At 34.4% G+C, this 24,722-nt stretch overlaps 1 protein-coding gene across 1 annotated transcript in view; it reads right to left on the bottom strand.

The window, feature by feature from the left end:
- Positions 1–24,722, bottom strand: part of LOC142343046 (uncharacterized) — a 174,991-nt gene that overhangs the window by 139,097 nt on the left and 11,172 nt on the right. The window contains exons 3-12 of the mRNA XM_075394732.1: positions 24,053–24,263; positions 17,176–17,319; positions 16,691–16,770; positions 9,843–9,971; positions 9,481–9,649; positions 3,114–3,218; positions 2,466–2,619; positions 1,685–1,874; positions 1,013–1,173; positions 50–212 (exon numbers count right to left, since the gene is read on the bottom strand). Of these exons, the coding sequence (XP_075250847.1) occupies positions 50–212; positions 1,013–1,173; positions 1,685–1,874; positions 2,466–2,619; positions 3,114–3,218; positions 9,481–9,649; positions 9,843–9,971; positions 16,691–16,770; positions 17,176–17,319; positions 24,053–24,263 (1,506 nt within the window). The remainder of the gene's footprint in view (positions 1–49; positions 213–1,012; positions 1,174–1,684; positions 1,875–2,465; positions 2,620–3,113; positions 3,219–9,480; positions 9,650–9,842; positions 9,972–16,690; positions 16,771–17,175; positions 17,320–24,052; positions 24,264–24,722) is intronic.

The following is a 24,722-nucleotide window of genomic DNA, read 5'->3' as shown; positions in this document are numbered from 1 at the left end:
TCAGTTCACTTTACATGACCATAAATGGGTAGAGAATGTTGAAACTAACTGCTCCATTGAAAGCTGGAGACACTTCAATGATGGCGAGGGATGCCTTGTTGAAGAGGATGGAGATTGTGCCACTTGTGAATGACGTCACTTGCACGTAGTGGTAGCTTGTGCTCAACTTCGCTATCGAAATAGAGTTGAATTCTCCCGCTTTGAGGTCAGAGCTGAAAATGATGATCAATTCAGTTACTGAAGCAGTCGAGAATTTGCTGCCCAAAAATTGAGTTAATCCTATTTTTCGTTGTACAATTGTCTTACGGACTGAAAATATCCCACGGACTGAATACTGATATCACGACGCAAACTCTCAATTACTAAAAGTGAAATCCAATAATCACTTAAGTGAACTTGGAAAACGCGACCCAAACTCTAATCTGATAGATATCATTCGCGGCGCAATTGGACTAGTCATAAAATTTAGCCGTACAGCAACAATCACCGTCAGCTTTTTTGAGCAAATGTTGCCACACACAAGACCATTACACGGTAACAATATTAATAATGAAAAGAAAGTCTGGACATGAACGCACGAAGGTCTGGACATGATCAAAACCAAAAGCTGGGAGAATGGGACGGCGTAGACATACTTGTTTTCCGTCTGGCACCTCAATCTGGGAAATATGTGGAAATGTGACCCGGGTTGAATTCTGCAATTTTACTTTTCAAATTGGTGAAAAGTGTGGAAACAGTGGAAATTTTTTTGTGAAATCTTTAGTTCATCAATTTTGAAGAATAGAGGCCGTGGAATAACAATGAAAAAAAGTAAACATGGACTTATGAAAAAGAGAGGAAAATAACTTTTTTCAAGGTAATAATCTTTCTCGAGAACTGTGAACTCCCATCTGTGAACCGGAGGACTAAAGGACTTGTCTAAGTGGATGGCTTGGAAATTGTTTGAGCGTGTCCCAATTAGAGTAGATCGGGTCGTTTTAATGTGTAGCGTGCGACAACAGTGAAAACTTACAAGTAGGGAAACTGTGTGACAACCTCTCCATTGACATGAACTTGTTCCAGGTGGAGTTTCACAGAGAAGACAGAAGAAGAGTTCCCGTCTGAGAGTACCAGTCGCAATGCTATCGGGATCCCAGTTGGAACAAACTGGCGCCTCTGTGTCGCCACGTCCACCTAAAAGCAGTTTTGGGGAGCCTAACTAAAATTGTGTTTACGAATTCAACTTTAAGACCCATAAGTCGGGAGGGCATTGTAGTTTTTCTCGATCTTAATTACATAGTCGACCAGACTATAAAACCGAGTCAAAGTCTTTTGATAGAGTGTTTCCATAGTGTCTAAGTAGCAGAGTCTCAGAAAGGAGGACCAGTGATTGCTTTGAAGGTAAACAGGTTATAATTTGAGCCAATCTTCTCCTCCCCATAAAAAAGAGACAAGGTGTTTATTGAGTAATAACCCATATAAGAACGAAATATACAAGGAAAGAGAACAAGGATCCTTTCCAAAATTGCCTCTCATGATTTTTTCTGCGCAGCCGTGAACAACGGTCCGCAGGCTTATGTGCCGCTCTTGAATATTTTATGACATATAACTTTAAGCGAAGATTAGAAGGGGAAGTGATTCTCTATTAGTCACCAAAGTGGAGGCGGTTGTGGAGGACATCCCAGAACAAAAATTCACAATTCACCTGTGCGTCGGGGTGGTCAACGATGATTGAGAATAGACCCTCTCTCGTGTCATCAACCAGGAAGTACTCCCCAGTTCCAAAGAAGACATACCAGGTACCATCGAATGTTCGGTAGTGTTTGCCAGACACTATCATGTGATCAGAGCAGGGTTTGTCCACACAGTCCCACATACCAGCTATGCCACATGTGCTTAAATGTGTTCAGAAAGTTAATTTAAAACACATATATTTCGCAGAGTTCGTCCTATTTTAAAATCTTTGAACCACTCGGTAATCACGAAAAGTTGACTTGATGTCCGCTGGTTAAAAAAATTGAACTTCGAATCTTTCTTGAGTTATGATCTTCGAGGATCGCAAATGTAATACACCACCGTTTCTCTTCAACAACTACTACTGCTTCGGGATAGAGGTTGTTAAAAACTAATTCAAACTTTTAATTTGTGGTATTGAGGATTGAATCAGCATATTTTTGCAATGATGAAATCAGAATGATGAAATAACGCTAAAATAATATCTAGGATATGATTATAGGGTATGAAAACAGTAAAACATTCGCTGTGTGTGTGGGCGGGGGGAGAGGTCTTAAGAATTTAAATTAGGGACATAAAAAACTGGGAAAGGCTGAAGTGATTGCAGAATAAATAAATTCAATTTGTGAGACTTCTTGTTGTTTAACTTTTAGTTACTTGAACTCGACATCGTTACGTTAATTTAAGAAACAAAATCCTTTTGTCCATTAATTGGGATTGGGTATACCCAATAAGAATGTAACGTGACTTACCAAATGGAGCATGACAGTTCCATGTGCTGTTGGTAGTTGTATGTCTGGTCATTGTAGTAACACTTGCACTGCTCTGGCATCACACAGTCCTCCTGGGGAGACTTCGGGTCCACCAACATGGGCGAGGGACAGAAACACCCCGAGATCTGTTGTTCTAAAATTTAGAAAAACTCTTTAACCCGCGCCTTAAGCATAGTTTACCCCATTCCTGTGAGATGAAATTTCGGGAAAATCTGGCATTAGTCGAGAACCGCGTTCGTCCGTGCTCGAGATATAGGCCACAATTTCCAATTGACTTTAGCCAGAACTTCGAAGAGACTCGTAACCTTAGTTGAAATACGCACTTAGCAAGTTTTAAAATTTGGAACTGTATGTGCAAATCCGCCCAATTTCCGCTTCTTACATCACTTTTTATCTACGTAGGTATTCGTTCATCATTCTCGGTAAAGATATGTGTGACCTATCTATTTGATCACCCGGAAACATAAAGAAAATTAGCGCGAAGAAAAAAATGGTTCAATAAAAAACCAGAAAATGGTAAAAAATTATGTTCAAACAGAACAGAATATGTTCAAACAGAACAGAACAGTATGGGTAAAACAGAATAGATCCCAAAAAAGTTTGAGTAACTCAAATTTAGTAACTGACCACAGTAGTCATTGTTGGAAGAAGGGTTGGGCATGCCACACATGGGCTGACAGACACTGCCCTGGGACATGTACACTTTGCTAGCACCACTACACTCGTACTTGGCTGAAAGAGAGGAAAAACAGATAAACAACTTAAGCAACTCCGACCACCCATACGGAACTATGTATGAGCTATAGTACCCCACTCATGAAAACGTCAATTTTGAATACAGGAAATTGTCAGTGTAATCGGCCTTGAGACGTAGGAAACCGTCTAAATGTTCTTTTTCACAACTGAATTTTTTAAAATGATTATATGTACTTATTTTCATCAATTGTACCATTTTACTTCTGCCTGTTTCAACGTACCTGGAACTGTTTGACTCAATATAGCGTGTCAGTCGAGATAAATAATGTTTCTGAAGATATCCTGAACAGCTTTCAAGACTGACCTTTTGAATTTAAGCTTTTTTTGCTACGAACTTCAGAACTGCAGACGTTGATTACGGATCACAAACATGAATTGTAGAAGGCTCGCTAATTTGACAGCAGAGATGTTGCTGTGCTGAGAAGCTAGCAGATAGAAGCTAGCTTGTCTCTCTATCAGTACTGTTCTTAGCATTATTTTTAGTTCGAACATAAATTCTCTCAACTTCTCAACAGGATTTTATTTACAATTTTTCTTTTAACAATCCTATTCAGAAGAACTTTACTTCATGGATATGCAGATTGTTAACGTTGGCGTTTAAAGAAAATGAAGGACTAATATCAATCGTGACCATATAACAATTGAGCTCACTTGTGAGCTTGAGTCCTGTAAATTAATTGCAAAAAAATTGATTGTTGTTCTGACCATCTTGAGGGGGGAGGAACTATATACTCAAATGGTTTTTTTTTTGTTCAGACAATTTTCGCAGATCGATATATTCATCGTAGAGAGTTGAGATTGGTATCATTAAAAGCGCCTCCAGCGCAGAATATCGAATTGAAAGCATTTTTTATTTTCGTTTTTTACGGGGAGTTATCGAGGTTTAAACTTCTGAGAAAAGTAGAGTGAATTCCGTTGTTTTTATTTACATTTTCCGGAATTTTTGCCTAATTTTTCGTCAATTTGGCTAAAGTTTGTTAAAATTTCTAAGAATAGTATTGTTAATTATATTTTTAAAGACAAAAAAAGTTTTGTTGATTATTTTGATTTAATTTTTCTGTGAAAAAATTGGGCTAATCATTTCAAATTTCAGCCTTTTTCATCAAAAACAGCACGAAACAAGCTTCTTTAGTCCACTTTGAATAAATTAGCCGGAAGTTCAACCCCAAAAAACACTAAAAAATCCTTGTAGACTCAAAAGGTGGCTATTCCTACTTCAATATCTGTTGAGAATGCTCTGTAATTAAAACTTTTTTGTTTTTTTGCTAACTTTACTCGTTGATTATCGAAAACGCAGAATATGTTGTTTAAATTTTAGCTGAAAAATTGTCTATATCTATAACATTCGAAAAATTAAGTATTTCTATTGGAGGATAATCGTTAGCACGGCTAGTTGTTGACCAATCTTGGACTGTTATAATCGAAAAAGAATTTGGATTGTAATCAGTCTGTCTTTTTTTATTTTAACTAAAGAACAGAACATATCAAATCAAAGCTCAGGAGTGATAGGTCCAATTGGCTTCCTAAAAAAACTCCAAGTTAATGCATTTAGTTTTTTACTTGAAAGCTTTTTGTCGTTTTGTCTTCCAAAATAAATGATTTTTAAATATGTAATGGCTTAATGTAGTTTTCCTATATTTTTTTCTTATTTTGGTCAATTTATAGCTTAGTGTCAGAAAAGAAAGATTGCTTTTTCTTTCTACTGATTTAAAATCTAATATCGATTGCAGTTTTAATCCTTAAGTTATTGTTTTCTGGCTTTTATACTACTAGGTTTCAGATTTTTTAAATATTTTTAGATATTGCCAGTTTTTCACGTTTTCTAGATTTGTCACATTATCACATTATTGAAAGTTCTCATATCACATTATTGGCGTTCAAAATAGGGCATAATTGAACATAATAAAATCTTGAAAGATATAGATTATGGTTTTAACAGATTGGACACTTCTTTCTTGAAGAATTTACCTGGATTTTTTAATTTTGTCTTTAACTGTCGTTTTTATTTAGTCGTTTCTGTCGTATGAAATTTCCTGTACAACTACAGATTTCATTGCTTTTTCATGGAAAAATGAATGAGCCGATATTTTGATATTAGGAGATACCTGATGGCTTTCAAGACTCTGAAAACAGTTGTTTTCTAAAATATGAAAAACTTCTTAATTTCACAATTTTCTCCTGTTTATTGTCTTTTTTGGTTACCTAGTCTTGTTAATTACAGGTCAAGTATGAGTTTTTTGGTGTGAGGGGAAAGCTTGAAAAAGAATTGGTATCACGAAATTTATTATTTTTTCAGAATTTGTTATAACCTTAATGGCTTCGACACGGTTTTTTTCAAAAAAAAGTAAATTAATTCGATTTTGTCATATTTGAGGTTCTTTTGTAGACGCAAGACATATTCCGGATAATTGCAGGTCTCAAGAGTTTTGTTGAACGAATAAAAGAACCTATTGAATTATTTCTCTTTGTAATTAAGGGCTTTCATGACTTTGGAAATAATTTTGTTTCTAAAAAAATCAAAAATTTTACTTAATTTTGCCCTTTTTTATTTTTTGTCTACTTGTTACCTGGTCTCATTAATGAAGGCTACAAACTAGAAACTCGGTGTTTGAAGAAGGCCCAAATATTTTGAGGGCCAAAATGTGGCTTTACGGCTTTGACAGCTTTTTCTGGCAAGTTTTAATTGAATTATTGTTTGTTGTTGTTTGCTGTTCCTTTTAGCCGCATAAAAAAATGAATAAGGACAGGTCTTAATGCTTTTCATCAGAAACATTGTTAATCGTAAACCTTCGGGATGTTTTACTTGATTTATAATGGTTTTCCTTACTTTGAAGTTAATTGTTTTAAAAAAATAAGCAAATTTTTTTAACTTTACTGTTTTTGTTCCTTTTGTCCAATTGCTACCGAACCTATTTATGAACTGGTCCCATATATTTTCTGGTGATTTATAAGTTATTTTGTTTGGTTTCAGTTAAATCTGACGCTATTTTGATTTTGTTGTTAATTTTTGTTTTTTAAAACGGACGTAAAATTTTTGATGTAAATAATGTTTGTTGTTGTTGTTTGATTTTGCTGTTCGTCTTAGCTCGCTTTCTTAATATTGGCATATCTCAACAATTTAGTGCATCATTTTTTACTCCTCTGAGTGATTTGCTTTAGAATCTATCTTTTCGTTCATACGGTATTTTTTGAAAAGTATTTGAATTTTTGGGTTTTTCTATCTGTTCCTCATTTGGTACAATTATGCCAGAAATGTGGATGAGCGGGGTCGGAACCTTATGTGCAATCGCACATTACCGAGCCTCCTTGTTGTTTTTTGTAATAAAATGAACAAAGTAAGTATTTTTGTATGACCCCCTAGCTAAGTATTATTCGTTATGATGAAGCACCGAGACTTGGCGATGACCTCTGCGCCGTATCTACAAAAATTATTCTGAAATAGATGGATAGACTAGACTTCACCGTAAACTCTGATACATTAAAGGACACACAGGCTGATTGTCTAACAGTATAATTCATTAGCTAAGTTGTTTATATGCATCTCAAACTAGTTTAAATCTTCTCGTTTATGTAACTCCCTTCTTGACATTATTCTCCTGTAGTCTATCATCGTTTTATCGTGTTATAAAAATTTTCTGTTGCAAATCATAAGATCGTGTTAACGAGTTCTGCAAAACATTTCGCGTTCTTTCTTTTTTGTGGTAGTTGAGGCCAAAGTCCCCGGAACAAATGGTTTTAATCTGAGTCTTTTTGTTGTAACCCCAATTTAATGGGGGGACTATAGGCTCGACTTGTTTTTTTTATCATTCACAGAAAGCCGACGAATATATTCATCGTAGAGAATTGCGAGTGGTGTCATTAAGAAACCTGCCAAACATAGAACGTCAAAAATGCTGTCAGTTGTCAATTTTGTATTTCTTTGTGATGAGTTATTGATGTTTTAAGCATTTGGCTGATTTCCGTTGATTTTGTTCATATTTTCCTTATTTTTGTGTTCATTTTTTGATCAATTTGGCTTAAAATGTGTTCAGAATCTCGAAAGTGTGATCAGTTTTACCTTAAAAAGGAATAGAGTTGCTGGATTGCTTGATCTAGCGTTTTTAGCTAAAAAAAATTAGAACTTTTTCATGAAATTAGCGCCAAATTTGCTTTTCAAGCCCACTTTTTTTTCAAATTGGTCGGAATACAGTCCTTAAAATCTTCGTTTACTCAGATGAGGACTATATTTACTTCTATGTCCTAAGTAGGTACTCTGGATTTAAGATATGTTGGCTTTTCGCTAAACTATATTGATAATCCCAAATTGCTTCATTTTCATGTAAAAAAATTATTGTTTGCAAATTTCTGTAATAATTCTGGACTTGGAAAATAACGTGTTTTTGTTAGTTATGCACAGACAGCCAGAGCAGGTTTGGTCCCATATAATTGTTTACAATAAAAAAATCAGAAAGTAATGGATGTCCGTTTTTTTTTAATTGATTTCTTCAATTTCGATTAGTCAATTTTTCTTAACGAAGCTTAATTGATCATCAAAAACACTTTCGTTCATATAAGGCCCAGTGAACAAGTGTTGTCTTTTATTCAGCAAAATTGTCAAGATTTCTAAGGCTACTAATTTGAATGAACTTTTGAGTTTTGCTTTTATTCGTTGTTGGTTTTGCAGTCTTATGACCTAGCCTCATTAGTCAAAACACAAATTCTTTATCTACTGAGATGTCATTGAAAGTATTGAATTCCTTAATTTGATAACTGATTGTTCTTATGACGTTGGTTACAATGGTTTCAAATCCTTTTTAAACCTGAAATCTGCCAAAATATAGCTTAGTCACTTTAATCACAAGACTCCTTCAGTTCGGGTAAAACAAATTGTATTTCCATATAGCGTTTTTTTTCTTTGCTATTGGCTTTTGACACTGATACTTTAAATTTTCAAAGACTTTGTGTACTGTTGCAACGCGAATTACGCCAATGAAAGGTCCCATTGCGGTTAAACGGAGGCCCAATTAAGCGTGTATATTTTTTTTAGTGAATAAATTTTCATTTCTTGCCTGTATTTGATGATACCTATGTAGTTGCATAACATATTCTGATTAATGACAGGTTTCAATGGTTTTCTACAGAGTAATATGTGCTCTATATCAATATCTCTCTTTGTTAGTTAATATTTTCAATGACCTTGAGTTTATTTCCTTTCAAATGTATCATGTAACTTTGATCTTTGCCCCTATTTTTGGTCTTCATGTCCACTTGTTTTTCAATCTGATTCATGGCAGATTGAATTTACTGGTTTTTGTTTTAATCAATGCTGTTATAAATTCCAGACCATAAGTTAACATTAAAAAAGTTGCGACTGTTTGACGCCGGTCAAAATTTGTGCTACCTGTTGTATATTTCATACTGCGTCCTTCAAAAAACAAACTCTTTGATGTTTAAATGAGGCCGAAGTAAATATATATGACTTCATTCAGTTAATATCTTTTGGTTCTAATGGCTTCAACACTTTGTGTGTTTTTTAAAAATTAACAGCGTTTTTCATTGAAAGTTAAAGATGATCATGATTTCTGTAGTTATTTGATTTCGAAAAAATAAATAGATTTTTAAACTTTGCCAATTATTGCTCTTCTTTTTCTCGACTTGTTGATGAGTCTCGTTAAGTTCAGATGCCATTGTCCTTGTAGTGAAACACAAATTAATTTTTTGACCTGGTTCTGACTGGTGATATTTTTTTGTTTTATTATGTCTGAAAATTGTTATGTCTTGTTTTTGTTATGCCTTTTGATTTTGTTTTGTTATGTCACGCGCCAACTGTTCTCGTAAAAGTATGTTTATTTCAAGTTTTTTAAAAATCTGTTCATCATTTGGTAGACAAATAAATAAAAATGAGGTGGTTCGTAATATTATGTGCAAATGCAAATTACCCAGACCCCTTGCCCATTTTCACGTACCCGTTTACCTTTTTAAATGCACGTGTTACATCCATCATATTCGACTCTGATGTATTTGAATGTTAATTGAGCCAACTGTATAAGGAATAAAAACTGGGGTGAATGGTGCGATAGTTGGTGATGAAACAAATTGTGGTAAAACAGGGTGCAATCGCATTTAGATCATCCAATTTGTTTCCATAATTTAACTTTGGAATATCTAGTTATTCTTTTTTAAAGCTGAACAGAAAGCTGAACAATATAGGCTGTACTTTATTCAATCACCAAAATTTGTGATTAGTTCGGTAGCTTACGACATATGAGAGAGTCATGCCAATCGTTCTGTCCCACAGACAGTTTTTGAGAAGTACAGGAGTGAGCAAATGACTCCATGACGTCACAAACTGCCTTATTCCTCTCTTCAATATCCTCGTACAGACAGTACTCCCACGCACACGCCAACACATAGTTGCCCACACAGGTCTGAGAAGATAAAGAAAAGGAAATGAATAAAATTAAACAATTTTGTTTAAGGATTAAACTATATTCTAAGAGATAATCCACTGAGTGAAAATTATGATTAAAAGGCAAATTTATAGCATTTTTGTTTTTATGAGGCCGCTATTTTGATCGTTAACGCTGCAGATAGTAATCCACCCACAAATTGTGTACATACTGATGTCTTGTCCGGGCACTCTCCGAATGTCCGGTTGTCTTGCATCCGGAGACAGAAACTCAATGCCTCTGGCCATACACTCCCTTTGCCAGTACATGTATGGACTGTGCTCGGGATGACGTCACAACTCTATAACGAAATAGGCCAAAAAATAGGGTCTGATGTTTCAATTAGCCTTCAAAAATAGGATACAAGCCAAAACTAGAAACTTGTACAGAACTGTTTTTGTCAATTGAGTCACTCCTTCCCTAGTTGAGAAATTTTCGGCTTTTAAACAAAAGAAATTGTCGGTATCGTTGTTTTTTTCTTGCCAAAAACCGCGAAATTTCCTATGAATTTTTCGTCGGTATCGTCGATTTTGTTCGGTATTTAAAATAAGAAGGATTCGGTATTGTCGTTTTTAAAGGTAAGACAGATTCGGTATTGTCATTTTTAAACGTTGGCGAGATTCGGCATCGTTTAGAGAAAGACCAGGCTTTTTTAAAAGATCCGGGTCTGAAAAGCAGACTAGTCCAGCAGACCGAACAATGAAAACGATTGGCTGTGGGCATTTTGAAACGCAACCAACCGTCAAAAACTTTTCTTGCAAACTAAAAGAAAATATGTCAAAACTCAGTAAATGTGAAATAATCAACAGATTTCTCATCAAAAATCAACAAGTATGTTACATTTTTGAATTCAAAATTAATCAAGAAATTTATATTCGTTCATTTATTTTGGTGAATGAGCTAAAAAAGAATTTTCAATGAATTTGCACATTCTTTTACAATTTTTTTCTAAGAAGAACGTTTGAAATTCCTGTAAAAAGACTGTATAATAACGTTTGACTGCATTAATCACAAAAAAACTTTCAATGGTCAACTTGCATCCACAAACGACCATACCAAAACTTTCTTACGTTCAAAACTGACAATACCTAACAAACTGAACATACCAAAGCTTTCTTACTTTAGTAACCCACGATACCGACAATTTCTTACAAAGATTTTGTCCTTTTTGTTCGGTCTTCTCAACTAGGATTCTACTTTGCATTTACAATGAACTTAATTTAGTTGTAACAATGATGCAAAATCAACAGTTATTAGTGATAGTAATGATTCGGGTTGCGTGGTGCAAGCCCATTATTCTTGCACAGTCCAGTTCTCAAAAAATAAGTTAGTACATTTCAAGCTGAAAAATATTGCCAGTTTCAAGACCGGAGTTTATACACTCAAAAACACGAGGTAATTTTTCTGAGACTGTTTATAATCATGGTGATTAAAATCAAGTTCATAGCAATATGCCAACGCTGATTGAACTATACATAATAAAGTTTGGTTTAATTAAAAATTGAGTGTCCTTGTCACTTAAAATGGACCCTTCTTCAACATTTACTGGTTATTCAGTTCTTAGCGGTAAAAATTCTTAAAACAAAGGTGTGAGTTTAAGAGATCGTGACAAAGTTTGAAACATTAAACAGTGCTTAATGAAAAGTTGCTTTTCACGATGGTTTACCAAATTACTTTTCCAAAATTTGTATGTATTTATACTGCAAGTAGAGTTCATGGCATTTATATATATATATATATATATATATATATATATATATATATATAGTGTGCCTCATAAAACATAAATCACTAAATGGCCAAAAGTTTTTTACGTATAAGAAAAGTTTTTTAAATAGGAAGAGATAATTTATTTATTTATTACGAGAAAACATTACAAGATAAACTAGTGTTGGGTCGTTGCAGGAAATGTATTATTTGGGCAAAATAATTACCTTACAAAACACGCACAGAAGCACTCAGTTTGAAAATTTTTAATCTGATTGGATTCTAACAGGAAAATTGTCCAAACTGTAAATAGTACATTTCAAGCTGAAAAATATTACCAGATTCAATACAGGAGTTTATACCTTCAAAACCACGAGGTTATTTTGCTGAGACTGTTTATAACCCTGACGATTAAAATCATGATCATACCATTACGCCAACTCTGATTGAAAAATATATAAAAAAGTTTGGTTTAATTAAAAATTGAGTGTCCTGGTCACTTAAAATGAACCCTTCTTCAGTATTTACTGGTTATTCAGTTCTTAGAGGTAAAAGTTCTTAAAACAAATGCGTGAGTTTGATTATCGAAACCGTACAGTTTTTCGCTAGACGAGAATTGATGGTTATCTTGTAGGCATCTTGCAAGTTCTGGCAGATTCTTACAGGATGAGGCATCTTTCTGCCAAAATTTCAGCCAAATTCCTACAAAATAACCATTTTTCTGCCAGATTCAACAAAATAACCAATTTTCTGCCTTATTACTTCAAGACAACCATTTTTCTGCTAGATTAACACAAGATAACAATTTTCCTGTTAGATTCCAATCAGATGAATAAATTCAAAACGGATGCTTCTGTGCTAGTTTTGTGAGGTAATTTTTTTGCCCAATTAATAAATTTACTGCAACAACACAACACTAGTTTATCTTGTTACTTTTTCTCGTAATAATCAAATAAACTATCTCTTCCTATTTAAAAAATCTCTTCTTATACTTAAAAAAAATTCTTTGACCATTTAGTCATTTATATATTTTTTGAGGCACTATATATATATATATATATATATATATATATATATATATATATATATATGCCATGAACTCTACTTGCAGTATAAACACATACCAATTTTGGTAAAGTAATTTGGTAAAACATCATAAAAAGCAACATTTCATTAAGCACTGTTTAATGTTGTTTCAAATTTTGTCACGATCTTTTATTCGGTCAATAAGGCAACCGTATTGGATTTTTTTTTGAGAAATTAAATTGAGCAGGTTAGATATCATTAAACAATTGAGATGCATCTCAAACGCTACAAACTTTTTAATATAAATCAGAAACCATGTAAACCAAGATAAACCATTTTCTGACAGCATCTTGCAAGATTGTCATTTTTCTACCAGATTTTGGAAGACAACCATCTACCTATCAAAATCTGACCTCTAATACAACCATCAGGTCTCAAATAGGGTTACGATTAACTAACCACAAGAACCAATGATTAGAAAACAAAAGACTTGGCCTTTGTACAGCAGGCACTAACAGCATATAGCCTCATCTCGTTGACGCAGGGTCACACATGCGGTGCAACTGCAGTAGTTCTACTGGGAAAGTGGAACAACTCCAAGTTGATTAATTTTTCCAAATAAAAACAATTTTTCTTCAGTGTGGAAAAAGGTTAATCTGCAGTTACATTTGATTCCATTCTTTGTAATGGAATTGTTCATGACAATTTCAATTGCGACTCTCAATTTTAAAATTGAGTTATGTTGTTTCCATTATACTGAACTGCTTCTTGGGTAACCTGGTCTCCTTGAACCTCTCTTTTTTCTTTAATTTTGCCTAAGCATAGTATTCTAGGCGGCTTTTTAAATACTGTTGCGCATTCCACAGCTTTTTGAATTAGGTACCGTTAGGTCCGCTTTGAGTTATGTCCAATCCCGTCCAACGTAGAACTTATACTTTAGATTGTCTCATATTCGTTTTTTTTATAGGATTTATAGAGGTTTTAATTTTGGTGAAAATTTGACTAATTTTCGTTCGTATTGTTCGTATTTTTCAAAAATTTAACTAAATTTTTTGCCAATTTTGCTTTTTCAAAATTATATTAATATTGGTAACGATAGAGTTGCTGGTTTTACTTTTAAAAACTGGAGAGTGTCGTTGAACTGTTTGATTCAATTTTTCGTCAAAACTGGCACGACATAAGCTTCTTCAATCCACTTTTTTTTAAATTTGCCGATTTAAAACACCTAAAAACAGCTCAAACACTCTTCTATAATCACAACAAAGGCTAGTTTTACTGCTGGATCCTTTGAGTGTTCTTGATTTAATTGGATAATTATGCAGAATGCATCATTTATTTTAAATATATTGACATTTTTGAAAGTTATCCATTATACTCAGAGCAATCAAAAGCTCCTAATGAACGACGAAAAATAGCCAGACTAGTTTTGGTTCAATCGTTTCTTCCTAAAGTCCGAATTCGGATTGTAATCAGTGTATTTTTTTATATTTTCGCATTTTTGCTTTTTTAAATGTTACTTACAGAAAAGACCAATTCAAATTGATGCATAGTAATGACAGACCCGTTTGGTTCCCTAAGCAGCTTCAAGGAAAACTATCTATTTATTTTTGGTCGAAAGCTTATGGTCGTTTTGACTTTTAAAAGTACAAATCATCTCAAACATTTTTAAAAGTCTATTTTAAAGCAAACGATGGATTACTGACTTTCGAGACCTCTTCATCTCTCTTTTAGTCAACACGTAGCGTAAGATCAGGAAACACAGGAAGTCACATTGTCTTTATAATGGATTAGAACTTATTATTTAGTGCGGTTTTACGTTCTAACTAATGCTTTTCCTGGCTTGCACTACGAGTTTTCACCAAAATTGTTCGATTTTTGGACAATTTTCGAACATTGAGGTTCTTTTTCTGGTCCGGTCACAATATTGACAAGGTGAGATATCACAATTTTGACACTTAAAAAAACAATTGAGAACGATAGTTTTGTAGTGAATAGATTTTGGTTTAAACTGATTCGAAAACGTTTTCTAGCAAAAATTAATAGAATTTTCTAATGTTGTCTTTATTTGTCGATAATTACGTAGTCTTTTGAAAAAATCTTGATAATAGCAGGCCTAACAAGTTCTTAATGATTTCAGTTGATAGCTAGAGTTTTTGAAGACTGATATCACATCAAAAATAAAATATAGACATAGTTTGTAAATTCGCAATTTGATGTTCTTTTTTGTCTACTTGATACATAGTTCATTTAATTACATTTCACATAGTCAGTTGTCGTTGCTGAAAAGTTTAATAGAGTTTTTGCTTTTTGTTTCAATTTGTTGTTTGTTTTTGTAGACGTACAATGAATTCTCGATAATGAAAGCTCTCAATCTCCTCGTAATTTGCAGATATGAATGAACATAAACCTATTTAATGATTTCAATTGATATCTAATGGATCTAATTTTTTAAAATTATTTGTTTTTAAGAGACAATAAACGCAGTTTTTATTTTAATCGTTATTTTCTTTATTACCTACTTGCCACCAAACCTCATCGAGGACTGGTCCCAAGTTTTTTGTAGAAAAGTAAAAAACTATTTTGTTTCCGTTAGGGTTTTTTGCACGCTAGACATTGAGTTTTGGATTAAAACTTTGTTGTTATTATTTTATTTTTTGATTTTCTCGTTGTCTTAATAATGGCAGGTCTCATTGGACCACTAATTTGGCATTATTTACATTACTAAGTGATTTGAGTTGGAAGCAGTTTTTTTAATCATCCATGAATTTTTTCGGATCACGATGCGACATTTTTTGAAAGATTTCTATCTCTGCATCATTTGGTAGACAATAAAGCCAAACATAGGTGTAAACGGGGTCGCAAACATTATATGCTAACGCACATTATCAAGCCTCCTTGTTTATTATAATTTTATTGATCAACATTGCTTCAGTATTATTTAGATTACGGTTTGTTAGTTAAATTCCAACTAATGAAAAGTTTTTTCACTCTCAATTTAGTTGCAATTTATCGACAGTCACAAAACCTTGTGTAAGAAACAGAATCTAAAAGGTGTCCGGTTCTCCGTATCAGCTTCTGCAAGTAAAATTTTATGGGAACTGTTTAGTATTTGGTACTACATACAAAACCAAACTCAAAACATTTTAGTGCTATTTGATGCAATCTGACTTACCTTCGTATATGTCGATATAGTGAATCAACCAATCAGGCTATAGCAGCTGGCATGCAGCCTAAATCAGCACTATAAAAAACAGTGAATTCGAACAGAAGCTCAGCTGAGCGCGGCGGATAAATACATAACTATTTTGCTGGAGCAGTCAGAGCTAGCATTTTGCTTGTTTGTTTACTGCAGTAGCACATACAATTATGCGCTGTATTAGATAGTGATGACTGTAACTAAGTACTTCATTCTAATAAAATATCTCATCATCCACGCCAATTTTTACTCTAAAAACTGACCAGGTTGACGTATAACATTCCAAGCGTCTATTTGTTTTCTGAGCATATTATTTACTTTACTTAATCTATCCAATTTATATTAATAAATCATAAAAGAAGCCTTCGTGCTAAACGCGTCGCGTGGTGAAGAAGGCATTTTTTAATCAAAATTCAGATAAATACTTTTCATTTTGAGGTGTCCACAAAATTGTGGAAAGTTCCTCCCACAGTATTCTTTAACTGATGTAATTACCAGATTGGAAATTTGTTTGTTTCAATTTTATCGCAAAATTTTGATTTTCGACGCTCAATTGAGCCCATAAAGTGCCGTTCTCAAAATTTGAACTTACAGATTCAGTTTTGGGTAATCAACAGAAATGTAAAATCTATTTCCTCTAATTTAACAGCTTTCTATATTAAGCGTAATTGAGCAATCAAAAGCAAGGGCCACTTTCTCTGTGATATATTATTTGGGTACGCTGCAAGTTTGTAATGAACGGCTTCGTGAATGAAAATTTGCGTTCCATCTACTCTCTCTTCCGGGTGGTGATGAAAACTAAATCAGTTTTTGAAATTGTGGAAAGGGTGAAAAAAATTAGCTCTATAATGCTGGGGGCTATCTGTTTTTGTCATTCGACGCATAACCTGATCCATCGATAAGACAGTTCTATATGAGAGATCGTACATGATAAAAATCCCGTACCACTGGGATGTGAACAACGAAAATTATTGTTTGATCAGAGAGAAAATTATTGTTTGTTCAACGCAAAATTTTTCGAAGGCATCCAGTGTACACTGGATGATGAGTGACTGAGAAAATAATTTGAATTATCTGACATTTGACTTTACCTCTCCGGGTTCAGGAGCCTCCTGGTTGGTGACGAAGGCCGAAAGTGTAACTGACACGTGAGAAGCATCTGAATGATCGTCTGAAAACAAACACAATCATCAAGAAATTAAATCTAGTGTATATCCTAAAAAACATTAGTCAACTGCAACTTTTCCCAAATAGATTATGAACCTCTCATATTGGTATTTTAAAATCAATAGTGGTACATATGAAATGTAACGGAGAGTTTCACATCCTACTAGGCGATACAAACAAAGCGATACAAGCCATTAAAACCAATATCATTGCAAAAACAAGCTTTAGTTTGTTCACGCGTGCTATTAAAAACAAAAATTTTGTTCATGAGTGCTGGGGGTGAACTTTTTGCTTGTTTTTTTGCACAGCACATGATGCTAAATGTTAACTAAACTACCTTGAAGTAATTGAATGGTTAATTACCTCACAAAATCACGTTTTCATTAATATGGGCAAAAGGTAAAAGGACCTTGGTTGTCGTTGTTGTAGTTGCCGCATAGACCGGTGACCTTGGGATTGAAGGTCGAACTGTCATCGTCCATCCAGTAGTCTGTGAGAGTGACGTAGATACTATTTGAGCCATGCATCTGAAAATCTAATCCCTCCGCATAGTCTGAAATAAATTCGTGTGTAAAATGATCAATTCGAGAGTTTGAACAAAAAAAACAACAAAGTTGTGTGAAAATGCTTTATTTTTCGAAACTTTGAGAAATTCTTATCCAATGAGATCGAAATGTCCACTAAAATGAATCCAATATTTTGAAAAATGAAAAAAATTTTGAAAGAGAAATCTTAAAGGTCAATCCTAATTAATTTGTCTATTTTTTTCTTCTGAAGTGATGAAGCTGGCAAAGATTGGAGAAAAATTGCATTGAAATTGAACTGTGATTAAACAAGTAATTTTAAAAGCACAATCCTTGCTTTCAACAGAATTAGATGACCTACTAAGTATATTGGTCTAATTGCAGTCGCCAATGTTGGCAACATTTGAGTTTTGTTTCCACGTCAAATTTCAAATCAGGGTCACTCATTGAGCTCAGATAACGACAACTGATCATAATTTTTTGTGAAAAAACAATAATTTTGGTTTCAACTCTGTTCACTGTTAACATATTCTGTTTCATATAATAATAATTATTATTATTAATTATCAGTTTTTTCAAAAAAACTGTAGGTTTTTGTTAGACTGTCTTTATCTCTTTTGTAGTGAGATATAATACATTTGTCACCTGCAAATTATAAAACTTCTTCACTTTTCATTTTTTTCCGAGATATTCTTTTATCTCCCGCAATGAGAGCGTGAGAGGGTGGCTAAGTCTCTCGCCCTCCCGGACTTAGCTCGCATGGCTTATCGTTACTGGAAATTTTCAACCCAATTGTATATAGTACAGAACCTTACAAATCAAGAATAAAACAGTAGATCTGTTTAAAAATAACAATAGCAGAATAGTTTTTATCTGCTCAGCGTGCCCATGTTCTCTCCATTCGCAGACTAATTAATGAGCTTGCCCTTCTCTATTAGTAATGCCGCATATACAGATCTTTGTCTGTGCAGTATGACTTTGTTGCTTATGCCGATCTCTGTATGTGAGCTATGTATTTACGATTCAGAATGTTCAGTATAAATAAACGAAAATTTCGAAAATCTCACATGATGGAAAATCCAAAACTCAAACGTTTCAGTTTTTTTAACGATAGCTATCCCATAGCAAAGCTCGCTCGCACAGATATCGTAACGTCGAGGGGAGAGATACTTTTCAAATAGGACAAGGTCGTCGTTTCACTGATAGTTGATAACGATAGTTATCAATAAATCTGATAAACGATTGAGCACTCTTTCAAGTGGCGGTGGCTGTAGTGGTTGTTTTGATTTTGATTTGATTTAATTAACAAAATTCTGGAACTGGAACTACAAAATAATACTTGTGATACAAAACAAAAGTCATGCCATAATACAACAAAATAATTCCTCATCAATATTTGGCTCATCTACCAATTTTGTGGTACTTCTGTTGTGTGTGTTATGGTTGAGCGGAGTGATGGCGGTGGCGAGTCCTAAAGTTACACGCAGCTGCTAAATTTAAAGTTGAAGCGATTAATTTGAGCAATTGATAACACATGTTTTATGGCTCCGGGGAAGGGGGGATTAGGATAGGTTGGTGGTATGGTATACCTGTTTTAGTAACCTTGTTTTGAATGGTCTAGAGAAAAAACAATTGGATAGAGAGATGTCGTGTACGGGGGGGGGGGGGGGGGGGGGGGGGGTGCTCCACTTCAGTTGAATTCCCGAATTGAATTAGCCACTTGCACATCTTGTTTGCCAATATGTTGACAACCAGTTTTCACGGTGGACAGTTGTCCCGGTGGTTGTTTGAGTGTTTAACAAGAGGGCTGAAATGAAGTCTCTCAATTTACTTACTCTATAGTATTGAAAACACTTCACAATGTGTATTGGTATTTTTAAGATGTGAGAAACTTCAGCTTTTTGAAAACCTAATCTGTTTCAGATTTGAGTTGTTTCTGTCTTACAGCCTAATCTCAGTCACAAAGATCAGAAGTTACTCTCCTCTCGACAAAAAATTGCGGGTGAGTTGTCACTCATATTCCAAACAGTCGTGCAGTTGTTTTGAATTATGTTAATCAAGACAACAACTTTAACGAGAACTCAACCGATTAATATGAGCCATCTTGTACAACGGCCAATCAGCCGACGGGGCTGACTGTCCACTGTGACATCTGGGTGTTAACATGTTGGCCAACAACACGTGCAACTGAATAATTAAATTTGGGAAATCATCTGAAGGGGAGCACACAAACCTGTCATAACCCCCCCCCCCCAGGTTCAAGTAACAGCATTTATATCACACATCTCGGACAATATTTCATTGAGCTCGTCAAGTTCAAAGAAGTAAGAATCAGAAATCAATACTTGAGACTCAATGCTCAAAACATATAAAGTGTGATTCTGTCCAGTCCTGTTTCTTTGTAAACATAAAACTTCATGTTTTACCATTGCAGCGAGTATAAATAGTGAAACTGATTTACATGTATCTGCCTATGCTTGCTTTACAAGTGAGTCAGAGTATACAGAAAGAGTGATGCACACGTGGCATAATATACAGAGTAGGAACGTCGAGTAAACCATCCTGAGCATATAATTACCCGGTTAAAAGGCATAATGAGCAGATTAATGACTCGCTTAAAAGCATAATGCTAAGATTATTGGCCGTGAAATAATCATGCTGGGCATATGAATAACCGCAAAAAATTTTGTCCTGAAATTTTTAATGAAATGTCTTATATATGCCGTGAACAGTTGACTTGGAAGAGGAAAAAACAAGATGGAGTTTAAAAGATTTAGAACTGATTTAAACTTGAAAGCAGGTCCGGGCTATATAATATTCCTGAGAATTGGTAAACAAAGTAGGTCAAGGAACTTAGATAAATGCTGTTTCTTTATCTAGAGATATGCATAGAAATGGTATATGTAAAAGCATATTTTTATTGAATTTAATTTTTTTCGCACATCTTGCTGTGTCTTAACTAGAATAAATTGATCTAGTGACAAAGTGAATATTATTACAAGTAAGAAAGAAAACACACTATTGTGATCTTCCTTTAAACTAATGAGCTAACAATCCTAATTTCTCAACGGATGACTCTCTTTGCTATTTTTTAAAGTGAAGATTAAGAATTTTTCTGAACTTGCGTCAATCATTTGTGTTTTCTGGGCTGGTTAATGTCAATGACAACATAAGTCTTACTTGTAACATAAACGTATTCTTGTTTTTTCCACATAGACACTTTTAAGTGCAGTTGTTTTCAATTACGTTAATCAAGACGACAACTTTAACCAGAACTCAACAGATTAGTATGAGCCATCTTGCTCAACGGCCAATCAGCCGACGGGATTGACTGCCCAACCTGACATCTGAGTGTTAACATGTTGCCAACAACACGTGCAAGTGAAAAATTAAATTTGTGAAATCAACTGAAGGGGAGCGCAAAAAACTGCCATAATCCCCCCCGGGTTCAAGAAACAGCATTTATATCACACATCTCGGACAATATTTCAATAAGTTTGTAAAGCTCAAAGAAGTGAGAATCAAAGTTCAATACCTGACACTCAATGTTCAAAACATATATACTGTGATTCTGTCCAGTTATTGTTTCTTTGTAAACATAAAACTGCATGTTTTACCATTGCAGCCAGTATAAATAGTGAGAATGATTTACATGTATCTATCCATGCTTGCTTTACAAGTGAGTCATAATATACAGAAAGAGTGATGCATACGTGGCATAATATACAGAGTAGGAACGTCAAGTAAACCATCCCGAGCATATAATTACCCGGTTAAAAGGCATAATGAGCAGATTAATTATTCGCTTAAAAAGCATAATGCGCAGATTATTGGCCGTGAAATAATCATGCTGGGCATATGAATAACCGCAAAAAGATTTTGTCCTGAAATTTTTATTGAAATGTCTAATATATGCCGTGAACAGTTGACTTGCAAGAGGAAAAAACAAGATGGAGTTTAAAAAATTCAGAACTGATTTAACTTGAAAGCAGCTCCTGGCTATATAATAGTCCTAAGAGTTCATAAACAAAGTAGGTCAATAAACTTAGATAAATGTTGTTTTTTTTTTATCTATAGATATGCATAAAAATGGTATACGTAAAATCATATTTTCATTGAATTTGTTTTTTTTCGCACATCTTGCTGCGACTGAACTAGAATTAATTGACTTAGTGACAAAGCGGATATTATTACAAGTAAGAAAGAATACACACTATTGTCATCTTCCTTTAATCTAATGAGCTAACAATCCTAACTTCTAAACGGTTGATTCTCTTTGATATTTTTTAAACAGACGATTAAGAATTGTTCTGAACTTACGTCAATCATTAGTGTTTTCTGGGCTGGTTAAGGTCAATGACATTATAAGTCTTACTTGTAACATAAACGTATTCTCGTTCTTTCCTGATAGACACTTTTTTGTGCAGTTGTTTTCAATTATGTTAATCAAGACAACAACTTTAACGAGAGCTCAACAGATAAATATGAGCCATCTTGTTCAACGGCCAACCAGCCGACGGGGCTGTCTGTCCAACCTGACATCTTGGTGTTAATATGTTGGCCAACAACACGTGCAAGTGAAAAATTCAATTTGGGAAATCAACTGGTGGGGAGCACACAAACCTGCCATAGCCCCCCAGGTTCAAGAAACAGCATTTATATCACACATCTCGGACAATATTTCAATGAGTTTGTCAAGTTCAGGGAAAAAAGAATCAAAGTTCTATACCTCAGGCTCAATGTTCAAAGCATATAAATTGTGATTCTGTCCAGTCCTGTTTCTTTGTAAACATAAAACTTCATGTTCCAGCGAGTATAAATTGTGAAACTGATTTACATGTATCTGTCTATGCTTGCTTTACAAATGAGTAATAATATACAGAAAGAGTGATGCACATGTGGCATAATATACAGAGTAGGAACGTCGAGTAAACTATCCTGAGCATATAATTACCCGGTTAAAAAGCATAAAGAGCAGATTAATTACTCGCTTGAAAAGCATAATGCGCAGATTTTTGGCCGTGAAATAATCATGCTGGGCATATGAATAACCGCGAAAATATTTTGTTCTGAAGTTTGTAATGAAATGTCTAATATATGCCATGAACAGTTGACTTGGAAGAGGAAAAACATGATGGAGTTTAAAAGATTCAGTTTTTATTAAAACTTGAAAGTAGGTCCGGGCTGCATAATAGTCCTAAGATTTGGTAAACAAATTAGGTCAAGAAACTTAGATAAATGTTGTTTCCTTATTTATAGGTATGCATAAAAATGGTATATAAAAACATATTTTCACAGAAATTGTATTTCTCGCATATCTTGCTATGACTGAGCTAAAATTAATTGACTTAGTGACAAAGTAAATATTATTACAAGTAAGAAAGAATACCCACTTTTGTGATCTTCTTTTAATCTAATGAGTTAACAATCCTAACTTATCAACGAATGATTCGCTTTTTGCTATTTTTTTAAAGTGACAATTAAGAATTGGTCTGAACTTGCGTCAATCATTAGTGTTTTCTGGGCTGATAAGGTCAATGACAACATAAGTCTTACTTGTAACATAAACGTGTTCTTGTTCTTTCCTGATAGACTTTTAGACTTTTTTGAGTGCAGTCGTTTTCGATTATGTTAATCAAGACAACAATTTTAACGAGAACTCAACAGATTAATATGAGCCATTTTCTTCAACGTCCAATCAGACGACGGGGCTGACTGTCCAACCTGACATCTGAGTGTTAACATGTTGGCCAACAACACGTGCAAGTGAAAAACTGAATTTGGGAATTTAACTGAAGGGGAGTGCACAAACCTGCCGTAACCCCCCCCCCCCCCCCGGTTCAAGAAACAGCAATTATATCACACATCTCGGACAATATTTCAATGGGTTCGTCAAGTTCAAAGAAGTGAGAATCAAAGTTCAATACCTGAGACTCAAAGTTCAAAACATATAAACTGTGATTCTATCCAGTTCCTGTTTCTTTTTAAACATAAAACTGCATGTTTTACCATTGCAGTGTCTGAAAATAGTGAGAATGATTTACAGGTATCTGTCTATGCTTGCTTTACAAGTGAGTCATAGTATACAGAAAGAGTGATGCACACGTGGCATTATATACAGAGTAGGAACGTCGAGTAAACCATCCTGAGCTTATAATTACCCGGTTAAAAGGCATAATGAGCAGATTAATTACTCGCTTAAAAAACATAATCCGCAGATTATTGGCCGTGAAATAATCATGCTGGGCATATGAATAACCGCGAAAATATTTTGTCCTGAAATTTATAATGAAATGTCATATATATGCCAAGAACAATTGACTTGGTAGAGGAAAAAACATGATGGAGTTTAAAAGATTCAGTACTGATTTAAACTTGAAAGCAGGTCCGGGCTATATAATAGTCTTAAAAAATGGTAAACAGTAGGTCAAGAAACTTAGATAAATGCTGTTTTTTATCTATAGGTATGCATAAATATGGTATATGTAAAAGCATATTTTCATTGAATTTGTATTTTTCGCACATCTTGCTATGACTGAACTAGAATTAATTGACTTAGTGACAAAGTGAATATTATTACAAGTAAGAAAGAATACACACTATTGTGATCTTCCTTTAATCTAATGAGCTAACAATCCTAACTTCTCAACGAATGATTCTCTTTGCTATTTTTTTAAAGTGACGATTAAGAATTGTTCTGAACTTGCATCAATCATTAGTGTTTTCTGGGCTGTTTAAGGTCAATGACAACATAAGTCTTACTTGTAACATAAACGTATTCTTGTTCTTTCCTGATGGACACTTTTGAGTCCGACCAGGCCGCGCTGGCGTTTGTGGCTTCTATTGTGTACACAGGTTCTGTTGCCATGAACACATCTTGTCCACTGCTCACTTTGTACACGGTTACAACTGCGTCTGGTGACGTCAGCACTCTGTATATGTTGTCACCAACCATCATTGTGGTATCAAACGTCTGAAACAGGAGGTCGATAGAAAAAAAATCATTCGCTAGTACTTGAATGATTGAGCTCGCTGGTCGAGCAATCCCAGGTCGGGGCCCTCACCAAACACTAACTCTGATCACACCTAACTCGAGCATCCACAGTAATATTTTAGGAGGGAAGATATATACCAGCTATGACCTAAGGTTCAAATCAAAAGGCTCCAGAGACAATTTAAAATGGGACAGTTATCTTGGTTGGACATGCCATTCAAAATGTCCTTTTTCGTTTGCTGTCGACATTGCCTAAAAAATGATACGCGATGATGTTTCTGTGTTTGTATCCAACTGTAAACAATTTGCTATTGTTCCCACATTTTTGAAAAAAAAACTTTGAGAACTACCCGGGTTGCTCATCATACACAATTATTAGTAGTCATACTAGGTCATATATGATTCCTAGTAATCAATCAAGGTCATATATGATTTGTA

The sequence above is a fragment of the Convolutriloba macropyga genome, chromosome 7 (genome assembly GCF_964194025.1).
Source record: "Convolutriloba macropyga chromosome 7, txConMacr16.3, whole genome shotgun sequence".
Lineage (NCBI taxonomy): Eukaryota > Metazoa > Xenacoelomorpha > Acoela > Convolutidae > Convolutriloba > Convolutriloba macropyga.
This window is presented reverse-complemented; position numbering and strand designations above follow the sequence as displayed.